The sequence below is a fragment of the Danio rerio genome, chromosome 25 (assembly GCF_052040795.2).
Source record: "Danio rerio strain M-AB ecotype USA chromosome 25, GRCz13ab, whole genome shotgun sequence".
Lineage (NCBI taxonomy): Eukaryota > Metazoa > Chordata > Actinopteri > Cypriniformes > Danionidae > Danio > Danio rerio.
Window position 1 is genome coordinate 30555001 of NC_141045.1, and position 24087 is coordinate 30579087.

At 34.8% G+C, this 24087-nt stretch overlaps 3 protein-coding genes and 1 long non-coding RNA gene across 55 annotated transcripts in view; 3 read left to right on the top strand and 1 right to left on the bottom strand.

Annotated features, from left to right (window-relative positions):
* Window positions 1-11078, top strand: part of cadps2 (Ca++-dependent secretion activator 2) — a 350912-nt gene extending 339834 nt beyond the window's left edge. For all 19 annotated transcript variants that reach the window (XR_015526569.1, XR_015526568.1, XR_015526570.1 and 16 more), the window contains 3 exons: window positions 7647-7754; window positions 9879-9983; window positions 10222-11078. Coding sequence is in view for 14 of the 19 variants with exons in the window: in XM_087312412.1 (XP_087168538.1) it covers window positions 7647-7754; window positions 9879-9983; window positions 10222-10392 (384 nt within the window). In the remaining 5 variants the exon portion in view is untranslated. The remainder of the gene's footprint in view (window positions 1-7646; window positions 7755-9878; window positions 9984-10221) is intronic.
* The window catches only part of LOC147837863 (uncharacterized), a 39819-nt gene extending 19166 nt beyond the window's left edge, over window positions 1-20653 (bottom strand). The window contains exon 1 of one of the 2 annotated variants that reach the window (XR_015526624.1): window positions 20566-20653. This is a non-coding gene — a long non-coding RNA (uncharacterized LOC147837863). Of the gene's footprint in view, window positions 1-12515; window positions 12667-20565 lie in introns of those variants that run through there. The other variant, XR_015526625.1, reaches the window with a different exon arrangement.
* On the top strand, window positions 14099-17247 carry fezf1 (FEZ family zinc finger 1). Of its 2 annotated transcripts, none has more exons than XR_015525781.1 (4): window positions 14099-15177; window positions 15267-15416; window positions 15467-16348; window positions 16522-17247. XR_015525781.1 is itself a non-coding variant. In NM_001114348.1 (4 exon segments), coding segments are annotated over 4 exon segments (1290 nt in total). In that variant the 5' UTR covers window positions 14099-14415; the 3' UTR covers window positions 16782-17243.
* Window positions 20654-20680: 27 nt separating the features above from the next.
* Window positions 20681-24087, top strand: part of aass (aminoadipate-semialdehyde synthase) — a 56041-nt gene continuing 52634 nt past the window's right edge. For 10 of the 32 annotated variants that reach the window (XM_087310818.1, XM_087310821.1, XM_087310825.1 and 7 more), the window contains exons 1-2: window positions 20681-21023; window positions 23794-24035. In XM_087310818.1, the coding sequence (XP_087166944.1) occupies window positions 23805-24035 (231 nt within the window). In that variant the 5' untranslated portion in view covers window positions 20681-21023; window positions 23794-23804. 32 annotated transcript variants of the gene reach the window in all.

The following is a 24087-nucleotide window of genomic DNA, read 5'->3' on the forward strand; positions in this document are numbered from 1 at the left end:
TTTTTTTTATAAACTATAAAGAAATAGAACAAAATACAAAAGTTTCATAAAATAAAATGAATGAAAATAGCAATGAAATGGCTAAACATCAATAATACCAATTAAAGTCAGAATTATATTTTAAAGTCTGATCATAATTTTTCTTCTTGAGAAAGTCTTATTTGTTTCATTTCGGCTAGAATAAAAGTAGTTTAAATAAAATATCGCCTAACTATATATATATATATATATATATATATATATATATATATATATATATATATATATATATATATATATATATATATATATATATATATACATACAGTTGAAGTCAGAATTATTAGTTCCCTGTTTATTTTTTCCCTAATTTATGTTTAATGAAGAGATTTTTTCAGCACATTTCTAAACATGATAGTTTTAATAACTGATTTCTAATAACTGATTTATTTTATCTTTGTCATGATGACAGTAAATAATATTTTACTAGATATTTTTCAGGTCACTTCTGTACAGCTTAAAGTGACATTTAAAGGCCTAATTAGGTTAATTAGGTTAACTAGGCAGGTTAGGGTAATTAGGGTAATAATAGTATAACGATGGTTTGTTCTGTAGACTATCAAAAAATTTATACCTTAAAGGGGCTAATAATTTTGTCCTTAAAATGGCTTTTAAAAAATTTTTTAAAACTGCTTTTTATCTTGCCGAAATAAAACAATTAAGACTTTCTCCAGAAAAAATATCAGACATTCTGAAAACGTCCTTGTTCTGTTAAACATCATTTGAGAAATATTTAAAAAAGAAAAAAATAATTAAATTGGTGCTAATAATTCTGACTTCAACTGTATATATATTTTATATTGCACTCTCTTGTGATTAACTTATCACAACGTTTCAAACTGCAATTCGATTTCAGTTGACCACACAGCTTTGCACCTATTAAAATATCAAGTATTTTTTAGATTTACTTATTTGGATATCAAAGCTTCCAAAACAAATAACCATGAATTGAAAGTGTAATATTATTACTCCATGTACTTCTTCCCAAAATTGTTTTATTACTGGACATTCCCAAAAAAATATGCCAGGGATTAGGTTTTTGAGACCCGCATTGTCTCTAGCACTTTAGTGTCCTTTTCTGTGAAGTATGCTCTTTGTTTTGGCGTGATGAAAAATCTTATTAAGACATTTCCATCCAAATTCTGTCCACATATCTGAGTTTGTACATTTTGACGTAAATCTACACATTCAACCATTCTACATCCAAAATAATGAGATTTCTAGGGATGTCCAGATCCAGTCATGCGATCCGAAATCAGGCTCGATCACACAGTTTCAGACTCGAACAAAATCGGATGTTACCTCCCAATCAGGACTCGAATATATATGTGTACTGTATTTATTCTCATTATTTTTAAACACATCTATAATTATGAGGTGGCACAGAGGCTAGACCTCTTTCTTTACTTCACACAGAAAGAGCAGCATGTGCGGCATGACATGACTTTGTTGCAGAGACACTGGTTAAATGTCGGCAAAGTAGAACATGGAAGCAGCTTGAATCGGAAAGCACGAGTATGTCTGTTATATAAAGTTGATGACGACAACATGGCCAAAGCAAACTGTGAAATAAGTAAACCTGGGATTGCCTGTCGGGTATTTTAAGTTTAGATGATATTTGATTTTATATTAGATTTTTTATATTTACTGTTGCACTAAAGTCCAAAAGTCCAACTTGATTGTTCAAGCAACCTTACAGAAGTGCGCTGTTGGTCAACGGAGTTGTTGAATGTTAAAATAAGGTGAATTAGGTCAAAAAATGAGAAACATCCTGGTTCTGCTTCTTCGCTCTTGTTTATTATTATTATTATTATTTATTTTTATTTTTATTTTTTTGTGTTATAGAAGTATTGAATTGGGTTTTGGTATCAGTAGATACTCAAAATCAAATGACTAGGACTCAAAGACAAAAAAAGCTGATCGAGACATCCCTATTATATATTTTCCCATTTTTCTTGAACATATTCCTTTCTAGGCTTGTGCTCCCTTTTTCTATACACTTGATTGAATATTTTGTATATTTCTGACAAGATATGTCTTTTTTAACAGATTACCTCTTGTTATTGTTTTTAAGAAAATTAGGAACTGCTGTAAAATTAATGTGTTGCCTGTTGTTTTTGCATTTGCAGCTTTAGGGCATCTAAAATAATAGCAGCAGTACAAAAAAAAGTCAGGCAAACTGGAAGAAAAACTAACAAATTATTTGATTTGCTTCAAAAGCATGCTTGTGCTTGTTTTTAAAAACTACATTTGACTGAATGTTTTGTATGTCTGTGACATTATCAATTTCCTATCTTAATTTTGTAAATGTTCTTTGAAATAATAATTATTGTAAAAGGGGTAAACAAAATGTTCTAGTTTTTGGCAGATTATTTTGTTTGTTTTATTGAAAAACTCACTTAATTTTGACATATTATTTCTTTAAACAACACAGTTTGTGTTGCTTGTCTAGAAAAATCTGCTTGATTTAAAACCTTTTAGATATTTAGACTAGAAATGAGATAAAAATCTAATTAAAAAGGGCTGTGCGGTATGCTAATACAAATAAAAACTTGAATTGAATTGAAATATTGATTTAATTTTGAGCAGTACCTGTTTTTGATGTTCAGGACAAACTTACAATTTACAAACTTTATTATTATTATAAGATTCTTAATTACAAACTTCATTGTTTTTTACTTTAAAACTGTGCTTGCACTAGATTTCTTTCCCCAAAAAGCACAATTTTCTCTTTTATCTAATAAAGTTAGAATTTTATAAGCTATACAAAGTCTAACTCAATATTTTAATAAGTTTCATTGATATAAGTTGAGATGACAAGAAAAGTTCATTTGATTCAACTAAAAAAAGTCAGCAAGATTTTTTTACAGTGTATGTTTGATTTAGCACAGGAGAGGCATTTTTCTTCATTCTGCTGTAATAAATATCTGTGAAGACCCCTGAAGCCCTCTTAATTGAGATGATACAAAGCCCTTTTAAAAACCCAGTCGTATTTGCTGTAAATTCATGGCTAAGTGTGGATGTGGTCAGGAGGTTCTTCTGTCCGCTGAGTGCTGAATGAAAGGTGTCGGTGAGTTGTTAACTATAATTAGTGACGCTACTTAACTTGTTTTAGTTGCGTGACAGTTTGCTGTTTTCAAAATAATGCAGCTTTATGGGAACAAGCTTGTTTTAACAACAAGTTGCGCATGCAGCTTTACTGTTGAGTAAAAATGATCAGATAACTGGATAAGAAGTCCTTTCATTTGTATGCTGGAATGCCCGTTTCAAAACAAAATTGCTGTATTTTAAATTGCAATGAAATATTTACTGCATCTGTATTCACTTTTTTCAACATTAGAATATTTTGTCGAATGACCACTGTTTCAGCTCCTACTCTCAGAAATAAAAGTACAAAATCTGTCACTGGAACAGTACCTTTTCAAAAGGTACTTTTTTTGTTCCTAACAGGTCTTTTTGTTCCTAACAGGTCGTAAAAAGTACCTTACAGTACATTAATGATACAAAATTGAACCTTCAAAGGTACAAAAGTGAATCCTGAAGGTACTAATGTATGTCTTTTAAAAGGTACCACCCCAGAGACAGATTTTGTAATTCTACTTGTGTGTAAATTTTTTTTTCTATTAGGTGTATTTGGCAGTTCAATCAAATGATAAATTTTAAATAGCTTTTTACTTTAAAAAGTGAGTAAAATTTGGGATATACAGTGCTCAGCATAACTGAGTACACCCCATTTTGAAAACGATTATTTCTCAGTGAATATAGGTAATGTATTTTGGTGCATTTAAACAAAACAGATATATTTATTAAAATAATATTTTAGTCACCAAAAATATTTAGAAATAGAAAAATAATACAAGTTAAATTCAAGCAAACAAAATAACAATTGCAACGTTCAATATTTCAACTAAATTTTTCAATTATTTTGTTTCTCTTGATTTTTCCTCTTTTTAAAGTTTGTATTTAATGTTTTTCTATAACATAATTTTGGGTGTACTTGTTTTTAGACTGCTATCATAAGCTATTTTGATCGATAAGCTCCAGATATAATATTATATAGCTTCTTATTTAAAAAAATAATAACTTAAAAGATAGATTTGTGAGTGGTGTACTTATATATGTTGAGCACTATAAATTATATATAATTTTATAACTCATAATGAACATTTAAATGTTTAACTACTACACTTGATTTTGGTTTTATTGTAAAAACAAAAAAAAACAAGAAACTGTGTTAAATGATATAAATATAATGATAAAGATGATTTAGTATTCAAATGTTTTATTTTGATTTTGTTTGAAATTTGTTTGAAATAAATTGGTCTTACTCTTGGATTAGTCATAGGATACAGAAACAGAGTTTTAATCCCTGTACGTTTACCTTAAACTAACATATCAACCATTTGGTAGAGGTTGATATTTTTATCAGAGGTTGATATAAGTTATGGGATGTGCTGGGAAAAATAAGTGTTAACTAGCGACATTAGGAGCTAAGAAATGCAATCCTCTATCTATCTATCTATCTATCTATCTATCTATCTATCTATCTATCTATCTATCTATCTATCTATCTATCTATCTATCTATCTATCTATCTATCTATCTATCTATCTATCTATCTGTCTGTCTGTCTGTCTGTCTGTCTGTCTGTCTGTCTGTCTGTCTGTCTGTCTGTCTGTCTGTCTGTCTGTCTGTCTATCTCTGTCTGTCTGTCTGTCTATCTATCTGTCTGTCTATCTATCTATCTCTGTCTGTCTGTCTGTCTGTCTGTCTGTCTGTCTATCTATCTAACTGTCTATCTATCTAAATGATACTAATATAGTAAAAACAATATTTTACAATATAATTTAAAATAGTTGTTTTCCATTTTGTTTTCTTTTAAATATTTATTTAGTCATGTGGTGGCAAAGTGGAATTTTCAGCATTATTACTGTTTTTAGTCTTCCACAATGCAAAAAAATAATAATAATGCTTTTCTTATTTAGATGTTTTGTCTTTTTTTTGTCTAAAAATCTAAACATCCTTAAATCTAGAAACATTTTCTAAACAAGCAAAAAAAATTACTTTGTTTTAAGAAATAATATGCCAAAATTTAGTTTTTCCTTACATAAAAAGCTATTTAATCTGCCAATAAGTTACTCAAAATAACATTGCTTTTCATTTTGACATAAGATTAAACTGCTTCCCCCATTGACAGATTATTTTGCTTGTTTTAATGAAAAGCTCACTTAATTTTGATGTAATATTTCTTAAAACAACAAGTTTTGCTTGTCTAGAAAAATCTGCTTGATTTAAGACTTTTAGATATTTGGAGTAGAAAAGAGACAAAGGTCTAACTATGAAGTGCAGTGCAGTATGCTAATTTTAACATGCTTATTAATACTGCATGTTATTTAATAAATCAGTGTGATTTAGATGAGTTTGTTTGGCAAGCCACAGTTTCAAAGTAGCTTCAGCTTCTGCTAGTGTCACATATAGGACCCTCTTTGTGTCATATGACCGACAGACAAACTGACAGGAAGAGAGGACTGAACAGGAGGTTGAAATTCAGGTGTCTCTTTGCCATCTTATAAAAAGGTTTTTTTTTTCTGATGTTCAAGCCCTCGAGCGACATCAGGCCTTGAGTCATGGGTGGGAAACGTGTCGCAGCAATTACAGCTCTATTAGGACATTTTTTCCCAGTTTTAACAGCCCCAGTGCAAATAGAAATGTTTTTTCACAGGTAAAAGGATTGCTTTTAAAAGGGTGTAAGTGTCGCAGGTGCTTTTTGCTTCTTTCTTATAAATAAGTTTACATGTGATTTGTTTTTTTTTTCTTTCCATAAAACATTTTCCCAAAATCTTTTAAGAGGTAAAACTGCTGGTGTTGGCTGTCAGTGTTTTGGTTTACGTGCTTGATCTTGGTGTTGAATTTGCTCACCTTTGCATACAAAGAAAGTAGTGGTTGAATAAAAGGTGTACTAAGCCATTTTTGTTGGTTTTGCCAATTTGATACAACTTAATGTAGCATAATTCATTTATTATTAACAATATCAATCTGTCTCATCTCTGTCACTTTTATGAAAAAGAATAAATAGCAAATGCACATTAACACAGAATAATAACTATTAGTGCGCACATCAAATTACATTAATGTTCTGTTTATTATAAGCATGTGCTGTAGATATGTCAGATGGGAAATCAATTGTCAAAAATAAATGATAATTTCAATGCTGTTGTCATAATCAGAATAGTTCCTTGATCTCCTGCAATTAAAAATATATATTTTTATAACTTTATAATTGTTCTTGGTGTGAGTGGGCACTAAATCATAAAAACGTAATTAGATAAATGAACTGGCATACGTAAACATTGCGCAATAAGAAATAAGTTGATGAGACTCTGCTGGTAATGTGATCTCAAAATGGCCACCACCATGAAGGAGAGGCCCACCCTTATTTAGAGTAAAACAGATTATTTTAGCCACTGATGGTCTTATAAATAGTCAAAATAGACTTTTCTTTGGATTTCACTTAGTACACCTTTATGAGCGCAAGAGTTTGAATGTGTTAAAGGGATAGTTCACCCAAAAGTGAAAATCGACTCACTATTTGCTTACCATCAAGTGGTTCCAAACGTTTCTTCAACACTGACATTTTGAAGAAAGCTGAAAATCTGTAACCGTTCACTTCTATAGTTGGAACTACAAACACTATAAGGCCCAATCCCAATTCTTTTTTTGCACCCCTTCCCCTTGGCCCTTGAAACAGAGTGTGAAAGGGAAGGGCTTCAAAATGTATCCCTAAGAAATGGGACACCACTAGCACCTGTACACATCATCATATGTCATCGCAATCTCTTTCTTCATATGAGATGGATGACGGCGACTGCTGTAGTTGTTCCATTTGCGTTATTTTTTGGCAACGATATCATGTTATCCTAACGATATAATGTGGCAATAAGATCTTAACTGTACTGTGCATTTACATCGTGGACATATTAATCTATGTAAATGCACGAAAACAACATTAACATTATAGCAGACACTGTAAAAAGCCCATTCCCAGCCACTACACTTCTCTGACAGGATATTCAAGTGTCTTCAAATGACAGAATGTTGTGGGATTGGATTGTAAATGTGATTGTAAATGATTGTGAAATTTTGCATTTAAATTTTTTTTTTAAACCATGATGGTTAAACAAGAACGCCATTATGAATGTATTAAAACGTGCTTGTTTGTTGTAAAAATTCATAATAATGACAAAAAATACAAATTTGTTCATCTCCTTCCATATTCTGGGAAATTTTCGCACCCCTTGGTTTCGAGTGTGGTCCTAAAAAATTAGCTGTTTCAAGGGGTATCTAGCCACTCCCCTTAGCCCTACGCCTTCAAGCTAAATAGAATTGGGACACCCCTACTCATTCATGTTAACGCGCAAAACGAGGGGGATGGGCTAAGGGCTAGAATTGGGATTGGATCTACAGTAAGTAAATGGTTTCAGGTTTTCAGCTTTCTTCCAGATATCTTCTTTTACATTCGACAGAAGTAATGATGAACTATCTGTTTAACATTATTAGTAAGCATGCTTTCTGGCCATATTTGATTTTAAATCTGTCCTTTTTAACAGAAACCTGGTATGGATCTAGCAGATACCTACATCACTTTTGTAAGGCAGAACCAGGACATTCTGCGAGACCGTGTGAATGACGAGATGTACACTGAGAAAATCTTTGACGTAAGTTTCTTCCAGATCTTCAGAGAGCATATTACCCTTTCCAGACACCATTTCTATAATAAGTCTGCAGATCAACTGAAACGCAGCAGAATTACTTCAAACAAGGATTTCAGGAGAATGAATGTTCCAGCATTTCTCCCTGTTCCTTTTTCTTTTTTTTTTATTCTTTTCCAACCGCGTCCCTGCCGAGCAGTGGCTATTGTGAAGCCAGAGCAGAGGGAGGTGAAAAGGGGTGGAGAAAGTTTTTGTAGCGAGAGGCAATGAGGCCTCACCAAGAGCACTCATCAGCCCACTGTGACCACTTCCAGTGTCTGAGCACTCACCCGGGGCTCCTGTTGACCCGTTTACTCTCAAACAACATTGAGAGAGAGAGAGCTAGAAGGCACCAACGTGTACGTCTTGCTCCTTAATTTTGTTTAGAACACACTGCTCATCCTTCCAAGCCACTTTCGGAGACAGCAGATCTATGGAAAGACTCAAACACTCGAGAGAGTGTACACACAATCCTCTCCCCTTTAAATCTTGAGCAGATTGCCTTTGAAAAACGTTCTATTCCGCGCCAGATTGGAGAGATGCAGTGTTTTATGTCTCCTCTTGATTTATTAGACCTTTGCCGAGGCCTCCAGTGGAGACCGGCGGGCAGGATGGAGGTGGCCTGTACACCAGCAGTCCCTAATGTGTGTCACATGCGCACAGTCATGCACCGAGAGCGAGCCCAGAGACGGGTCGCCGTGTGTGTCAGCACAGAAGCTTCCTCATCAAGCAGCCTGTGTGTGCGTTACAACTCCAAACATCCAATCTGTCAGTCTGTTGCGAAGCATGTACGGTAATCTAATTCGAATCTCTGGATGGCTAAAAGTTCAGCCGTGAATATATTTCAACGCTTCTTCTTAAGAACAATATGCTGTACATCAAGCTGCCGATTGTTGTGTTGTGGATATGTTGAAGGAAATGGGAAAATCAGTCACTGCATGCCCTTGCAGGCTGCGGTCTGTTTGTCCGGGTCGCTAAATCACTGTGATTAGTGGAGCGATGAGGTTTGCACGGCGAGGGGCCGTGGCCCTCAGCCTGGTCACAGGTGCGAATGCTGCCCTCCCCTGCCTCCCTAATGAACCAGACAAGTGGACACTTAAGCGTTTGATTACCGACTGAGGTTCGGCTGATATGAAGAAATGCACTGCCGTTCTTTCACCTCCAACAATTAGGGCACCGTCGTCTGTTTCCCAACCAGCCTAAGTGCTTCAATTAAGTGGCGCCTCATCTTTCCGTTTTGCCCACTTTCCGTAAACGGCAGGAGCGGACTTTGCTGATTACTTTTGCGCTGTTTGGCTTCATTCATGCTCCTGATGCAAATTCGAACGCGCTAAAGCAAAGCCCGAAGGTAAATTACATGGGATACATTGGAAGTTCAGCCTAAGTGATATAGTTCACAAATAAACAGATGATGTCTTTTATGACACAGTCTATGCATTCAAGAGAAGTCATATTCCGAATGATCAAAGATTCAAATCTCAATCTTTTTTAACTTTCGACAACGTGAGCTAATGGTTTGTGAAATTAAATTAGAAGGATGAATGCCAATGTGGTCTAGTGTCAGAGGGTCCTTAAAAAATATTCACCATCAGATCGCCACTGATTAAAAACTAGCTTCTTTCATAACAAGCACCGGCCTTCTGAAAGACTAATTATATGATGTGTCCTCGCATGAAGGAAAATGTAAACTAAATGTGTTTTAAGTGCAAGATCAAGAATCAAGTGCAATTAGTAGGTTCTACATCTTTAGATTTGCCGTTAAGTACAGACGTGGCCTCAAATGAAACCTGGGGCATGTGACGATAGTAGCAAGAAGTTCAATAATGACCAGGGAAGTAATGACTCTTAATGAATTTGAATTTATTGTGTAGATAAGCAGTGGCTCCTTGCGGGTCTTTTGGTTTTGACGACTGCAAAATTCAATTTTCAAGGCACACCTGAACAAAAAGAAACTTTTGACAGTCACCAAAAGTCGCTTTTTCTTTCAAACCCCATGTAGGTCACATCTTTTCATTTGCGTAAAAGGCTGAGGTTTTTTTCGCATCACATTTATGTCCCTTCAAGGTTTATCTCTCTTTCTCCCTTACACAGCAATGGTACACCTCTTTCATGAAGGCGGTGTGCGTCTGGCTGACGGACAGACTCGACCAGCAGCTGCATGTTTACCAACTCAAGACTCTCATCAAGATTGTCAAGGTAAAAGAAGGGAATACAGTGTGAACAAGTTTTTGTTGGAAACTCTGCTGATGCTAATTGACTGTGACAAGAGTGTCAAGTTCAGCTTAGCTGCACAACAAATTCCATTACCATGAGAATGAGAGATTAATTAGTGGCAGAGTGGCGTTTCGGGTGAATCTTCGAATGACTAGAAGTCAAAAAGTGAAACAAACACATCTTAAAACTCGTTCTCCATTCTTCATTTTTTGTCATGCAGAAGTCGTACCGTGACTTCAGGCTGCAGGGTGTACTAGATGGCACATTGAACAACAAGAGCTATGAAACCGTTTACAGCCGGCTCACTATCGAGGAAGCCACGGCAGCCGTATCGGCCACTGATGGTCTGCAGGGCATCACCATGAGGGACAGCGATGAAGAGGAGGGTTAATGTCCCACCTACATGGACGGTCATAAACTCGATACAAAGAGGTCGGATTCCAGCTCTCCTGATTGGAGCTCACACTTCATGCTCCCCAGCCAGTGCCACACTGCCCACTTGTCTAAGCCGGTGTCACCATGCTTGTATAAAACTCTCATTGGCCACTTCCAGACAGCTAAAGTATCTCTGTCGTTGTGTATTTGATGTGCAGTGGCTCATCGCAAGGCAAGTTCCAATAGTGGGAAGCACTCGCAGGCACAAATTCACACACAAAGGAGCAGCTGATGATTTGTAAGTGTATAATAGACATGGTATACCTGAGTGAACGCTAGAAATGCAGAGCAGGAGGAAAAGTAGCATCCGCTTATGTGCTGTTTTTGTTTTTTTTTGTTTTTTTGTATTAGCTTGGGATCCTCAGGTCAAAGCTTCAGATATGGTGGATGAAATGCTAGCTGTTCACTGTTATTTGATGAAGTCGTGACACTGTTCCACTCAATAGCTATGAATTCACATTCAGATTCTTCTGTAGAAGTAACCGTTGAGTGTGTTATGTATAGTATGCTGTCAATGTCCAAATATGTTTCAGATGAAAGATGTCATTGGATTTTAATAAGAGCTGTATATTTCTATTGTCTTTGTGCACCTGAGGTTGCCCAGGTGTGTTGAGTGTTACAATTAAAGTGTTTTTAATGTCACTGCTTTGGTCCTTTTTATATATATATTTTTTCATAATATTTTGACATTATTTTATCTGAATTACATGAAATGTTCCTTGGCTTTTGATGATTTTAAAGATTTATCAAGGTTTGTATAAAATCAGTTTGAATGATTTTTTATTTGTTGTTGTTAAATATATATTTAAATTATATATTATACATTTTTAAAACGTTTTTGTATATTTAAATTATTTATATTATCATTTTCATATCTTGTTGCAAATTAACAATTCTTAAAATTTTATGTTACATGAAAACTACGTTTCAAAAATTTGTTGATTTTTATATGTCTTGACACAAAACCTTATTGAACAGTAATATTAAATCTATATTAGGCCCTACATTAGCGCCAACGCCAAGAACATCTTATTTAGAGTTTCTATCTATCTATCTATCTATCTATCTATCTATCTATCTATCTATCTATCTATCTATCTATCTATCTATCTATCTATCTCGGTCAATAAAAATGCCGACTTTGTGTATTGAATCCTATTTAGTGTGCGGCTTTCTGTATTCTGGCCGGTATCATGTTAAATGGCCTTCGTCTTTATTGTGCATATTTAATAAGCACATCAAGAAAGAAAGAAGTGAAATTCTTTATGAACACAACAGCCTTCTGGCGTGATCTTCATTATTAATATATAAAGTTAAGACTAATGAACTGAGTCATGCAAAAAAAAATTAAAAATAAATAAGTAAACAACACATTGTAAATAAATTTAAAGAGTAAAACGCCAAATGCGTATAGAAATTAGACTTCTAAATGGGAGACGTTTATTTAAAGTATTTGTTTACCTCCAGCTGTTTAAGGTTAATTAATAAATGAAAGACGATCAAAACTAAAATGATTTATACAGCCTGAATCTTGATATCATTCCTGTTTTAAATGTGATAACTTCGATTCAATCTTTAGTCTGCTTGTGACCTTGAAACAATATCATATTATGTTAAAATATCTGGATATGAATATGAGTTTTTTTTAAGGCAACTTCAATGTCGGAGAAATAAATAGCGACTTTGATATGCTAACCGCTGCCATAGAATCATTTATAATATTTCTTACTGAAAGACACTTTTCTGCGAATTATATTCGGGGAAATCATAGGCTACGTTGAAATATGAAACGCATACTTTTATTAACCAAGTCTAATTAGAAAGCATAATAACTAAATAGTTTTAATTTTTAAATTCGTTAATAAATAGCCTAAATATACTCTAAAAATAGCTATTTGTAAGTAGTTATTTTGTCGACACGTTTTAGTATATTTTTGATATTCTGATACTGTCTGACTATAGAGTATGGAGATGTAAAAGTGCATGACAAGGTTTAATCCCAAACATTGACCAAAAAGAAACAAATATTAAAATGCATTTGTCTCGTGAAATTACAGGGGAGTTATTTTCTCGTCTTGCCTTCGCCCAACTGAAGAAATCTGAGGAGCAGCATATGACAACAGTAAGGTGACTGCTTATTATGTAGAAAAAGCTCCAAATTGCAGGCTATTTGACACCCATCTGCTTCCAATTGAACAGCAGTCAAAATTAGCAATGTTCTAAAGTCGCCCTGAAAACACAAACATTATCATTTTAGCGCATTTACTGCTGATCGTCAATATGCATCGTATTAAAAAAACAATATCATATGTATGTCTCACAATAATAAAATAATTTAAAAGCACAATATGTCAATGACGCACTTGTTTTCTATTTAAATTACCTTTTAAACAGAATAATCCTTCACGAAAAAAGTCTTCGCATCGAATCACTGTCAACTGTATTTTCACACAGAGCTGCCACTTTACATTTCTGCTTTTGCTCGCGGACTGGATGGTAAAGCGCGCGACTCTCTCTCTCTCACTCTCTCTCAAGGCATGATCTCAGCTCCTTGGAGGCGTTTTTCTGTTAATACCTCTCGTTTCCCGCACAATTCCCAGATGAGTGTCCTCGCGAGTTTGCGTTTGGAAAACGAACGTCGTATGATGCCTAATATAGCTTTACTGTACTCTTTTTTTCCGTATGTGTGCGTGAAGCAGCGCGGCAACCGTCGCGTGAATTTCACTAATTACACACGAAAGCGTTGCAAAAATGATACCTATTATTTGCTTATATTTCACATTAAATTAGCTATGTGGTTATTAAGTAGATTAAATCAGATTAAATGTGCTGGTGGAATCGACGGATGTTACTTTGTAACATGGGAAAAGCTTTAACACCAACAGTTTAACCAATTAAAAATTAACCACAGGGGTAAAATTACGATCATACATAACCAACTGCCCCCTGAAGTGACAATAAAACTCTGACTAGAAATAGAAATGAACAAGTGCCTATACTGATTTGACTGAGAACTTATATTCAACAAATGACAAAATAAAATAGCCTTTTTAGTGTTATATTAAGCTTGTGTGTTTGTTTAGATTTTTATTTTTATAAAACAGTCGAATATATTTTCCATTTTAAAATGTAATAAATGAATTTGGTTACAAACCTGTACACGAAATCGTTGTGCCCAAATCAAGTAACTGTTGTTTAAACAAAGTTTCTTTTCACAGTAGTATGTAAAAAGTATTATTTTAGCTGACATTAAAAAATCAGATTTCAAATCATATGTTCAGGTTTTAAAATAGATTACGTTTATGCAAAAAAAAAAAAAAAAAAAAACATCCAAATAGCCTATTATATCCATGATTTCCATTTTTATTCCATGATTTCCATTCACTTCATGCACGTTTTACTTGAAAATCCCTAAATTAAGAATGTCGTTTAAAAATCGCCGTCCTAATCAATAAAGATAGCTTAAAAAAACACACAAAAAATGCTGTTCCAAAACAGGTAACGTGCAGTTTTTATATGTCAAATGTTGAAAAACATGATGCATGCGCGCGCCTGTCATCCTGCGTGAGGTACAATGATGTCACAGCGAGGCGCGAGGGGACCGGAGATTCGCCCAGCGCTTTACAGTGCTAATAAAGAGCACCTTCTTCAGTTAGTCACCCACATCAGTGTGTAGGACAAGTGCAGGGAGGGAGAGGGGAAAAAGCCGCTCTAGTGATTGATATAACTAAATCGAGCATCTGGGCTGCTTTACGTGTCTTTGACGTGCGCGCGTGGTGAGCCCTGAGTTGCGCTATTGACAAAACACTCTTTATTGAGCAATCCGGGGCGGACATAAGTGCTGATTGTCCGCAATTGACAAGCAGCGGAGCAGCCAGGGGGGCCTTTGCGCTTGATGATGTCTTTTCTTGCGGGTCACTGAGAGGAATCAAACTTATCTACAAAAGGAGGACACAGGTACAGGTGCTGCGCTCAAGTCATGGACAGCGCGCTGTACCACTCAGCGGGAATATTCGGCGCCCCTTCGGCTTCGACTGGAGGAAGCATGATCGCGAGCTCCAAGCCTCTCGCGTTTTCGATCGAAAGGATTATGGCCAGGACGCCCGAACCAAAGTCGATACCGTTCCCGAACTTATTCCAAGCTCCCGTGGGGAAAGCGGAGCCCAAGCAGTCTCCCGCCCCGTTGCACTGCATGATCCCCCTCATGCCACTCGCCTGCGAGCCGCCTCATAAACTTCACATCAATGGATTAGACCACCCTGATACTTTTGCGTACAACGCGAACGAGCTGTTGAGCATCGGACTGAACTACAAGAACGAGCAGCAAGATGCGGCTCCGGCCATCGGACAGTACAAACTATTCCGGCCGCGCGTGGTCAACCAGTCGTCGTTCCACGCCATGGGAGCCGCCGTCTGTTACCTGAACTGCGGGGAAGGTGCGTGTCCGCCTCACGCGGGTCTGGTGAACCTGCACCCCATGGCATCCTATCTCCTCAACACGCCGCTCCACGCGCGCCAGAAGAGCCTGTTCTCCTCGGAGAAAAGCAAACAGGGGGCCGTTGCGGACAGGTGTCCTCCTGGCGTTTCTTTTAAGGAGCTTTCTCACTCTCATCTGCACCATTACATGAAGGAGAGCGCGCACATCTTGTCGGAGAAGTTGTTCAAGAACTCGGCGGCTAAAGTAAACAGCGGCTCTCCTCAAACCAAACCAAAGGTGTTCACCTGTGAAGTTTGTGGCAAGGTGAGACGAACGAAATCTATTTTTTCTTTTAGCACACACCGCATGTCTTCTCTCTTTCTCCCATTCTTTAACACAATTTGCAATTGCAGGTGTTCAACGCGCACTATAATTTAACGCGTCACATGCCGGTTCACACGGGCGCCAGACCGTTCGTCTGCAAAGTATGCGGCAAAGGATTCAGACAAGCGAGCACCCTGTGTCGCCATAAAATTATCCACACTCAGGTAATTATGCGCATAGTTTACAAATAAATAAATCTGTTTTATTTTAGTTTTTAGTTTTTTTTTAGCAAATTAGTTTACAAATAAATAAATCTGACATCTGTAAATGTAATATCTCAAACGAATTTTTGCAACTAATTCGCAATTTTTTTAAATTATAGCCTACTCTTAAATGTCGTAATCATTGGTGTTAACATCTTGTTCATTTGATTTTTTCGTGAAATAAAAAATACAAGTCTCAGAACGTTTTTGCAGTGATGCAAAAGTTAGAAGCGCTATTTTTTTGGGTCCTCGGGGAACCTTTTAGTAAACATTTAATACATGTTTCATTAAATTACTATAAATAACAAATCGAAATAAGTTTTTCCACAATAAAGATTCTTTTGTGAAATGAAAAGATTCTAAAGTTCTTCATGGATCCAAGAATTCCAATAAAGAACCTTTTATTTTAAGAGTGTACAAGAAAAACAATGTTCATGTGTTGCCGTTTCAATTACAGAACATATAAGAATACAGCTCAATGAAATCGCCGGGTTACATTTAACTTTTTCTCTCTGCTAAAGAAAACTCTTAATATGTTTTTGAGCTTTTCCATGCCGAGTTCAATGACTTAACGTTTTTTTTTTTTTTTTTTGATAATAGAAATATAGAAATAATGAACAGATAGCGATAAAATTAAACAAAGTCTATTTTTTAAATAAACATAATAACAAAAATATTTACAAATACAACAAGAATAATTTCAGCAATAATAACTAAATTAAATAGCTAAATCTATTTCCATTTACCAGTGATTGTTCTTATCTGATGTCCACAGGAAAAGCCGCATAAATGCAACCAATGCGGCAAAGCTTTTAACCGAAGTTCAACTCTCAACACTCACACCCGAATTCACGCAGGATACAAACCCTTCATTTGTGAATTCTGCGGCAAAGGATTTCATCAGAAAGGTAGCTGTTCTCGAATTGAATATATATATATATATATTTATATATATATATATATATATATATATATATATATATATATATATATATATATATATATATATATATATATATATATATATATGCTATAAGCGAAATATTGATTAATAAAATCCCATGTTTTTTTTTTTTCCAAGGAAACTACAAGAACCATAAATTGACCCACAGCGGAGAAAAACAGTTCAAGTGCAATATCTGCAACAAAGCCTTCCACCAGGTGTACAACCTTACATTTCACATGCACACGCACAACGACAAGAAGCCTTTCACATGCCCGACATGCGGCAAAGGTTTCTGCAGGAACTTTGATCTTAAAAAACATATTAGGAAACTGCACGACATTTCCCCTGGACCCCACTCACCACCGACACCCACTGGAAACACGGAGGGTCAGTGAAAAAAGATCCTTTGGTAAAAATGGTCCGGAGAAAAAGAAATCTAATCGCGCATGCAACGTTTTATTTTTCTAAATGTGTTTTTTAATATTATTTGTAAGATTTTTTTTGAGCGACCGTCTTCATTGTTGAAGCTCGTCTGTGAATGGTAGATTGATTCTTTTTACTCTCAGGGTATAACGACAGTCTTATTTATTTAAAACTGTACTGTTGTCATTAACTTAAAGAGAGTAACTGAAATCCGTATATTCTCGTGACCGCTGTGTATTTAAACCCCATTTTATATGTTTATTATTTATACACTTCTTTGTATTAGCCTGTTTGCCAACTGTAAACGTTTTAAATCAATGTGAATATATATGCAAGGTTTGTTGTATATTTCAAGTGACATCTGATCTGTCAGATAAGAATATAAAACATATGATAAAGGGGATAGGGAATCCAAATAAAAACATATCTTATGCTATATATATATGTTTTTTCTGTGTGAATAATACAAGATTGCGTTTCATGAGACGCGCGGACTTCTGAACTTGGCCTAATAGCTAAATCTCAGAGATCAAGCCTTTCTCTGTCGTCATGCAATATTCATTAAGAACCATATAGTGAAAATATCGCATATGTAAATACAATTTAAATGCCATAATTAGTATAATAATTTTGGTACTCACTATTTGCACTTGCTGTTACAATTATCACACTTTGCGCACATTATGAGGAGAAAAGGCCCCCTCTAGTGGACAAAGCTGAGGAAAACGTTTTATAGTTTGCAGGACCTGTAGGTGTACATTCACTGTATTATCTGGCTATTAAAATAATTTTGGTTTAAAGAGTAAATTGTAACTCACTTATTATTCCGAGAAAATGTTGTCAAATCTGAAATCCGTCACATAAAGTATTCTTGCTTGTGAAATTAGTTTAAGCTCAACGTACCTTATAGCTTCTGGCCAAGGATATTCAAATGACATTTTCTAATTATGGTTTGTTGCAATATATTGAAAAATCCAAACCTTCTGTTCAAATATATATATTTTTATAATAGACCTCAGAACATGAATGGGTGGGCTCGTAAAATACTTCAGCACCACAACACTGAACAGCTCCCATAGCCTACTCCAATATATTTCAAAGTTATTTGGATAGTTTAGCCAAAAATGTAAATTCTGTCAACACGTATCACATACCTGTTTGAGGTTTTTTTCCTGTTGATCACAAAATAAGTTTTTTTGGAAATAAAAAAATCTTGGAATTTGGTACCAAGCAAGCATTTTTTTTAAATATGTCTAATCTAATAGACATAGTCTATAATCGTTTCGACTAAAACAAGGCTAAATTTGGGCTGTCAGTATAAATCTAATAGACATCTAAAATAGGCATAAAAGGGCGCTATATAAATGTAAGGAGTTATAACTTATTATTATTATTATTATTATTATTATTATTATTATTATTATTGTCATTATTATTATTTATCTGTCTTCTTGACGACTAGCTAGTTTTGGGCTATTCTTAGATGTCCTTAGACTTTCATTGACAGCTCAAGTTTAGCCTTGTTTTAGCCAAGCTGTTGAAGTTTAGATGTCTATTAGACGTCTATGAATCACAAAATTGTTTGCTGGGTAACTTATTGTTTTGCCTACTATGGAACTCAGTGTTTGTTGGTTTCCAACCATTTTAAATTATATTCTTTTGTGCTCAACAGAGAAAAAACGGCTCGAAAATGATATGGAACCGAGTGTGATTATATAGGCTAGTGCGACATTCTTTTTGGCGAATTATCCCTTTAAATAGCCTATATCCGCCTGCGACCTCCTAACCAGGTTTAACCACGCTGAATTAAATTTCGTATTCGAATTCTATAGCAACTTTTTTTTAAGGCTATTTGGCCTAGGCTTAACCTTTTTAGTTTTTGTTTTGTATCCTCAGGCCCGTAGCCAGCCTGGTGAAAGGGTTCTTAATTCTCAAAGTTATTCGCCTCATTTTTTAAATCTATGAAATTTAAATACTGAATTTAGCTGACATTTTAAGCACACATCAAAATCACACTGTTTGGTGTACCAAAAATAAAGAAATATGACAAATATTTATTTAAATTCAAATTTATTAAATCATTAGAAAAAATAGTGTCTAATTAAAAAAAACTTTAGCCCATTGTAATTGATTGCAAATAAACAGGCCTCAATTAACTTTCCTCAGTCAGAATTTGGACATTTGAAAAAACAAACAAACAAACAAAAAACATAACAATTATTTATAGCTTTTTCTGGGCTCTCTTGTAAAAATTGCATTTAAAAATGCATGCATAACAGTATAGCCAATTTAGTATTCAATTTGATTTTAATATAGGCCACTTTTGGTGCTTCAAAGTTTGGGTCATGTTTTCTTAAGGTCCAAGATTTAAAATGAATGTTACTTGTCAAATGTTTTCTTTGTTTATTTAAAAACAATATAGTAGCAAAAGATGAATTCACTTAAGTCAGATGTTTTTGGATGTTGGACTATTGAAAGATAATTGTTAACATTGGCCAAACTGATTAACTTAACCACTCACACCAGGATTCCGCTTGGTCTTAAAGCCTTTTCTAGGTTGTTTTTACTGTTTATGAATGCATAGCAGTCAAAATAGGACAAATTATATGACAAATTCTGGACCTTTTGTCACCCCCCACCCCCACCCCCCTCCCGCCAGCTGGCTATTTTTATGCAATATTGAATTTTTTTATTTTTTTATTTTTTGACATTTATTATATATATATATATATATATATATATATATATATATATATATATATATATATATATATATATATATATAACATTCTTGTTCACAGCCGACAAGGTGACTGAACCAGAATTAACTTTTAACATGAGGGAATGATGTCATAATCTTCCTGAAAGAATTTTATTTATTTATTTATTTATTTATTTATTTATTTATTTATTTATTTATTTATTTATTTATTTATTTATTTATTTATTTATTTATTGGTTCTTTGTCAAGCATTGATTGAGGGCGAAGCAGTGGCGCAATAGGTAGTGCTGTTGCCTCAAAGCAAGAAGGTCGCTGGTTCGAGCCTAGGCTCAGTTGGCGTTTCTGTGTGGAGTTTGCATGTTCTCCCTGCGTTCGCGTGGGTTTCCTCTGGGTGCTCCGTTTTCCCCTGCAGTACAGGTGAATTGGGTAGGCTAAATTGTCTGTAGTGAATGAGTGTGTGTGTGAATGTGTGTGTGGATGTTTGCCAGAGATGGGTTGCGACTGGAAGGGCAACCGCTGCGTAAAAAACTTGCTAAGTTGGCGGTTCAATCCGCTGTGGCGACCCCCGATTAATAAAGGGACTGAGCCGACAAGAAAATGAATGAATGAATGAATGATTGATTGATTGATTGATTGTCGAAAAAAATTATATCCATGCCTAAAACGTCAAAAAGTAATAAAACCAAAGGTTGGGAAACTCGTTACCTCTTAACTGTCACCAAAATGTTTATTTCAGAGTTATAAATGATATACTAGCCTATTCATATGATATATAGTTAGTCAAGATTAAGTCAGGTTTAGACATCGTTTAGGTTTAAATATGTTCTGAAGAATGTCACCTGTGGGACGTGCCCGTTAATCTAAATTAGGGGTTCAAACATTCTTACTCTGCTGAAAACACCTTCTTAAATAAGAAATGTTGAAGCATAGCTTATTCAGGAACTTTAAAGTGAACGTTATATGTTGTGGTTTTATTAAAATGCCTTTTACTTCTAAAAAAAGGATAAAACCAATGATAGAGAAAAAACTTTTACCTCATCATCACCTCTCTTGTAGAAGAGCGCGAGAGAGAGCGCGTAGGGGTGGGGCATGTTTTGACCGGTTTTCATTCTGCTCAGTCATAAAGCTGCGACGCGACGTCAAGGGCACGAGAGGAGGCAGATCCGCGTTCTGGGTCGGGATTGGTGGAAACTAAGCCAGGGCTCGGATTACTTCACGGAAGCGGAGATGCATTCCAAGCAGCAACAAATATATGTGCTGTAATATATACCGCATGGATAGGTCTAGTTAGCGCCACACTGTTTGCCTGAAGTCGTAAAACAGGTCAATCCCGTGGCGTTATTTTCCGCGCCATTCACTTTTACGCGACACAGTCAGTCATCATTGCTGTTTATATATAAACCTACAGTGCATATGACTTCTTGCTAATGTGATTATTCAGCCTGCGCCACGCTGTAGACCACAAGAAAACTGCTTAAATCTAAGAGCACAGGTAGGTGGTGACATGTCGTTTGTTTATAAAAATTCATCCAGGCACAATACACTTGTTGATCCAGTATGAAATCAAGCATATGCAGCAGCAAAGGCTTTTTTTTCATTAACCATGAGGCTTTGAGGCAGGTCTTTCTATGTTAGGTTTCAAAATAAAACCAATAAATTAGCTAATTTAGCTAAATATTATTTTATTAAATAAGTCTGTATTGTTGTTGTTGGTTGTGGTTAACACCACCTTTTTTAAAATTGTTTTTCTTGTTAATGCATGTAAATTATTCTTCTCAGAGCAAGTTCCCATTCTGACAGCTTGCCCCATGTAAATGTGACAACATTACCCTTGAGCAACAACAGCAAATATTGCAAGGCTCTGTGTCTGATAATGAAAATGATACTCTTTTTAAGATAACCTCGCTCTATGAACAGGGGTGGATTTAACCAGTAAGCAAGGTAAGCGATCGAAGTAAAAGTAAAATCATATAAAATGTTGTTTTCTATCATATTTTAAACGGCGAGTTTAAAAATGATTACATCTGCGCAAATGTGTCCCTCACCTTCAATCTTGGACCAGCATTCAAACCAGTAAAGATTTAGTTTTAAAAACAAAATAGTTCATAAATTATGTTTAGTTGTGAATTCATCTTAAGAAAACAAATAGTTTCAAAAGTTTTACAAGGTGTTATACATATTATTATTATTATTATTATTATTATTATTTTGCATTACAATAAAATGTAGAAAATTAGATCGTATGATATTTCTAAACATAATAATTTTAATAACTCATTTCTAATAACTCATTTATTTTATCTTTTCCATGATGACGGTAAATAATATTTACTAGATATTTTTCAAGACACTTCTGTACAAATTAAAGTGACATTTAAAGGCCTAACTACATTAATAAGGTTAACTAGGCAGATTAGGGTAATTAGTCAAGTTATTGTATAACAATGGTTTGTTCTGTAGACTGTCGAAAGAAATATTGCTTGAAGGGGCAATTTTGACCTTTTGAACTTTGACCTGCTTTTATTCTGGCTGAAATAAAACAAATAAGACTTTCTTCAAAAGAAAAAATATTATCAGACATGCTGTGAAAATGTCTTTGCTCTGTTAACATTATACATTATTTGGGAAGTATTTAAAAAAAGAAAAAAGGGGGTAATAATTCTGACTTCAACTACGTGTTTCTTCTTTGCAGTAGTTCTAATATGAATATGATGAAGCACATTTACTGACAGATTAGTGTGCAATCCATTAGTTTTTTTTTTTTTATTCTAAGAAATTTAAACCACATTTCAAGTTCATGTGGTCATATGACATGCTACATATGATTCATAAGATATATGCTAGACTTAAGTTTGAAATAAATGTTAAACCATCGCAGCACATACAGAAATAGTTCATTAGTTGTTGCTAGTTTTGTGAGCAGCAGTTGAACATCATGGTTATTAATGATCCATTTAACAAATGTAGTCCTCAGAAAAAAAAAAAACTGACAGCTGGCAGTGACTAAAAAAAAACATTTTTGTATAATAAAAGAAGTTATAATATCAGTAGTTTTAAATAAGTGTAACACTTTACAAAAAGTCTGTATTAGTAATTAAAATATAATTTGTCTTTTTAGTGTTATTAGCTCAGTGCATTTATGTTAACAAGCATGTGTTTAGATTTTAATAATGCATTAATGAATGTTAAACTTTGATTAATGAATGCTGTGCGTGTTTTGATCATTATTAATTTGTCAATAAATACATTAATAACATTAATGAAACCTTATTGTAAAGTGTGACCAAAGTATTATAGATATTTTCTAACTCAGGTGTGCCCAAACATTTTGTTATGACGGGCCAAAAACCAAATTTGATTGAGAGCTGTGGGCTAAAACTAAGTATATCAAACTGCACTTTAAAAAAATGCAGAGTTCCATTCATTCAATTCATTCGGGTTGTCTCAACACAAATCAATTACCTTAACACATTTAAGTGGATTAAACAGAAAACAATTAAGTTGTCCCAAAAGAATCTCTAAAGAATTGTGTTATTCCCACTTATTTTACATAAGTAGGTTGAAAAAGCAGCAAAATATATATATATATTTTTGAGTGTTTAATACATAAAACTTTCCATGGCTAATTTCTTAATTTATTTCATATTATTAATAAATAAACAAATATACCCAATTATATTAAATAATGCAATATACTTTTTTACATTTTGTAATGAACTTATTAGAATAAGAGTTATTTTAAACCAGTGGAGATCAATGCCAAATATGCTAGTAAAGCTGCACCTGCCTTTTACATGGTCTTCTATCCATCAGTCACAGTGTATTTTTTTAAATCACAACCTTTTATTGAAACAATATTTGTTAGCTTTTTTGTTGCTCAACAATTAAACAAACTACCAATAAAAACAAGCTCATCTTTAAGATGGGATGGCTGGCCAAATTAAAGGTTACCAAGGGCCAACTTTAACCCGTGGGCCCTAGTTTGGGCATCTCTGTTCTCACTGATGAATGTATCTTGTTGCTAATTGCAGATATTAAGATAATATCTAGTCATTCATTCATCCATTAACTTGTCTAGCTGGTTACTCAGTCATTTCAAAGTAGTATAAAAATGAAAACGGTTTTCGAATGTATTTCTCTCCATTACAAACAAAGACTGGGTTTCTTCGTTCACTTTTCTGCTTGGCTGTCCTTCACGTTCAATATTGCTTTAGTGGGATTTTCATAAGTGTGTATCGGTTGTAACCTGTGTGTTTTGGAAGCTAGTCCAGTCATGCTGCGTCTTGTGAGGAGCCAGGGCAGAGGGTTTAGGGGCTGCATGTGCTGTCAGCGGAGGTCTCAGCATAACCAGCAGAATCACAAAAGTGTGATCGCCATCCGGCGTGAGGATGTCAACGTGTGGGAGAGACGTGCGCCCCTCGCCCCACGACACGTCAGGGAGATCACAGCGGCTGGACACAAGGTGCTCGTGCAGCCCTCCAACAGAAGAGCCATCCATGACAGAGTGAGTCGTTGAATAACTGTATGCACTATGTTGTTCGCGTTCCTTTGATGGA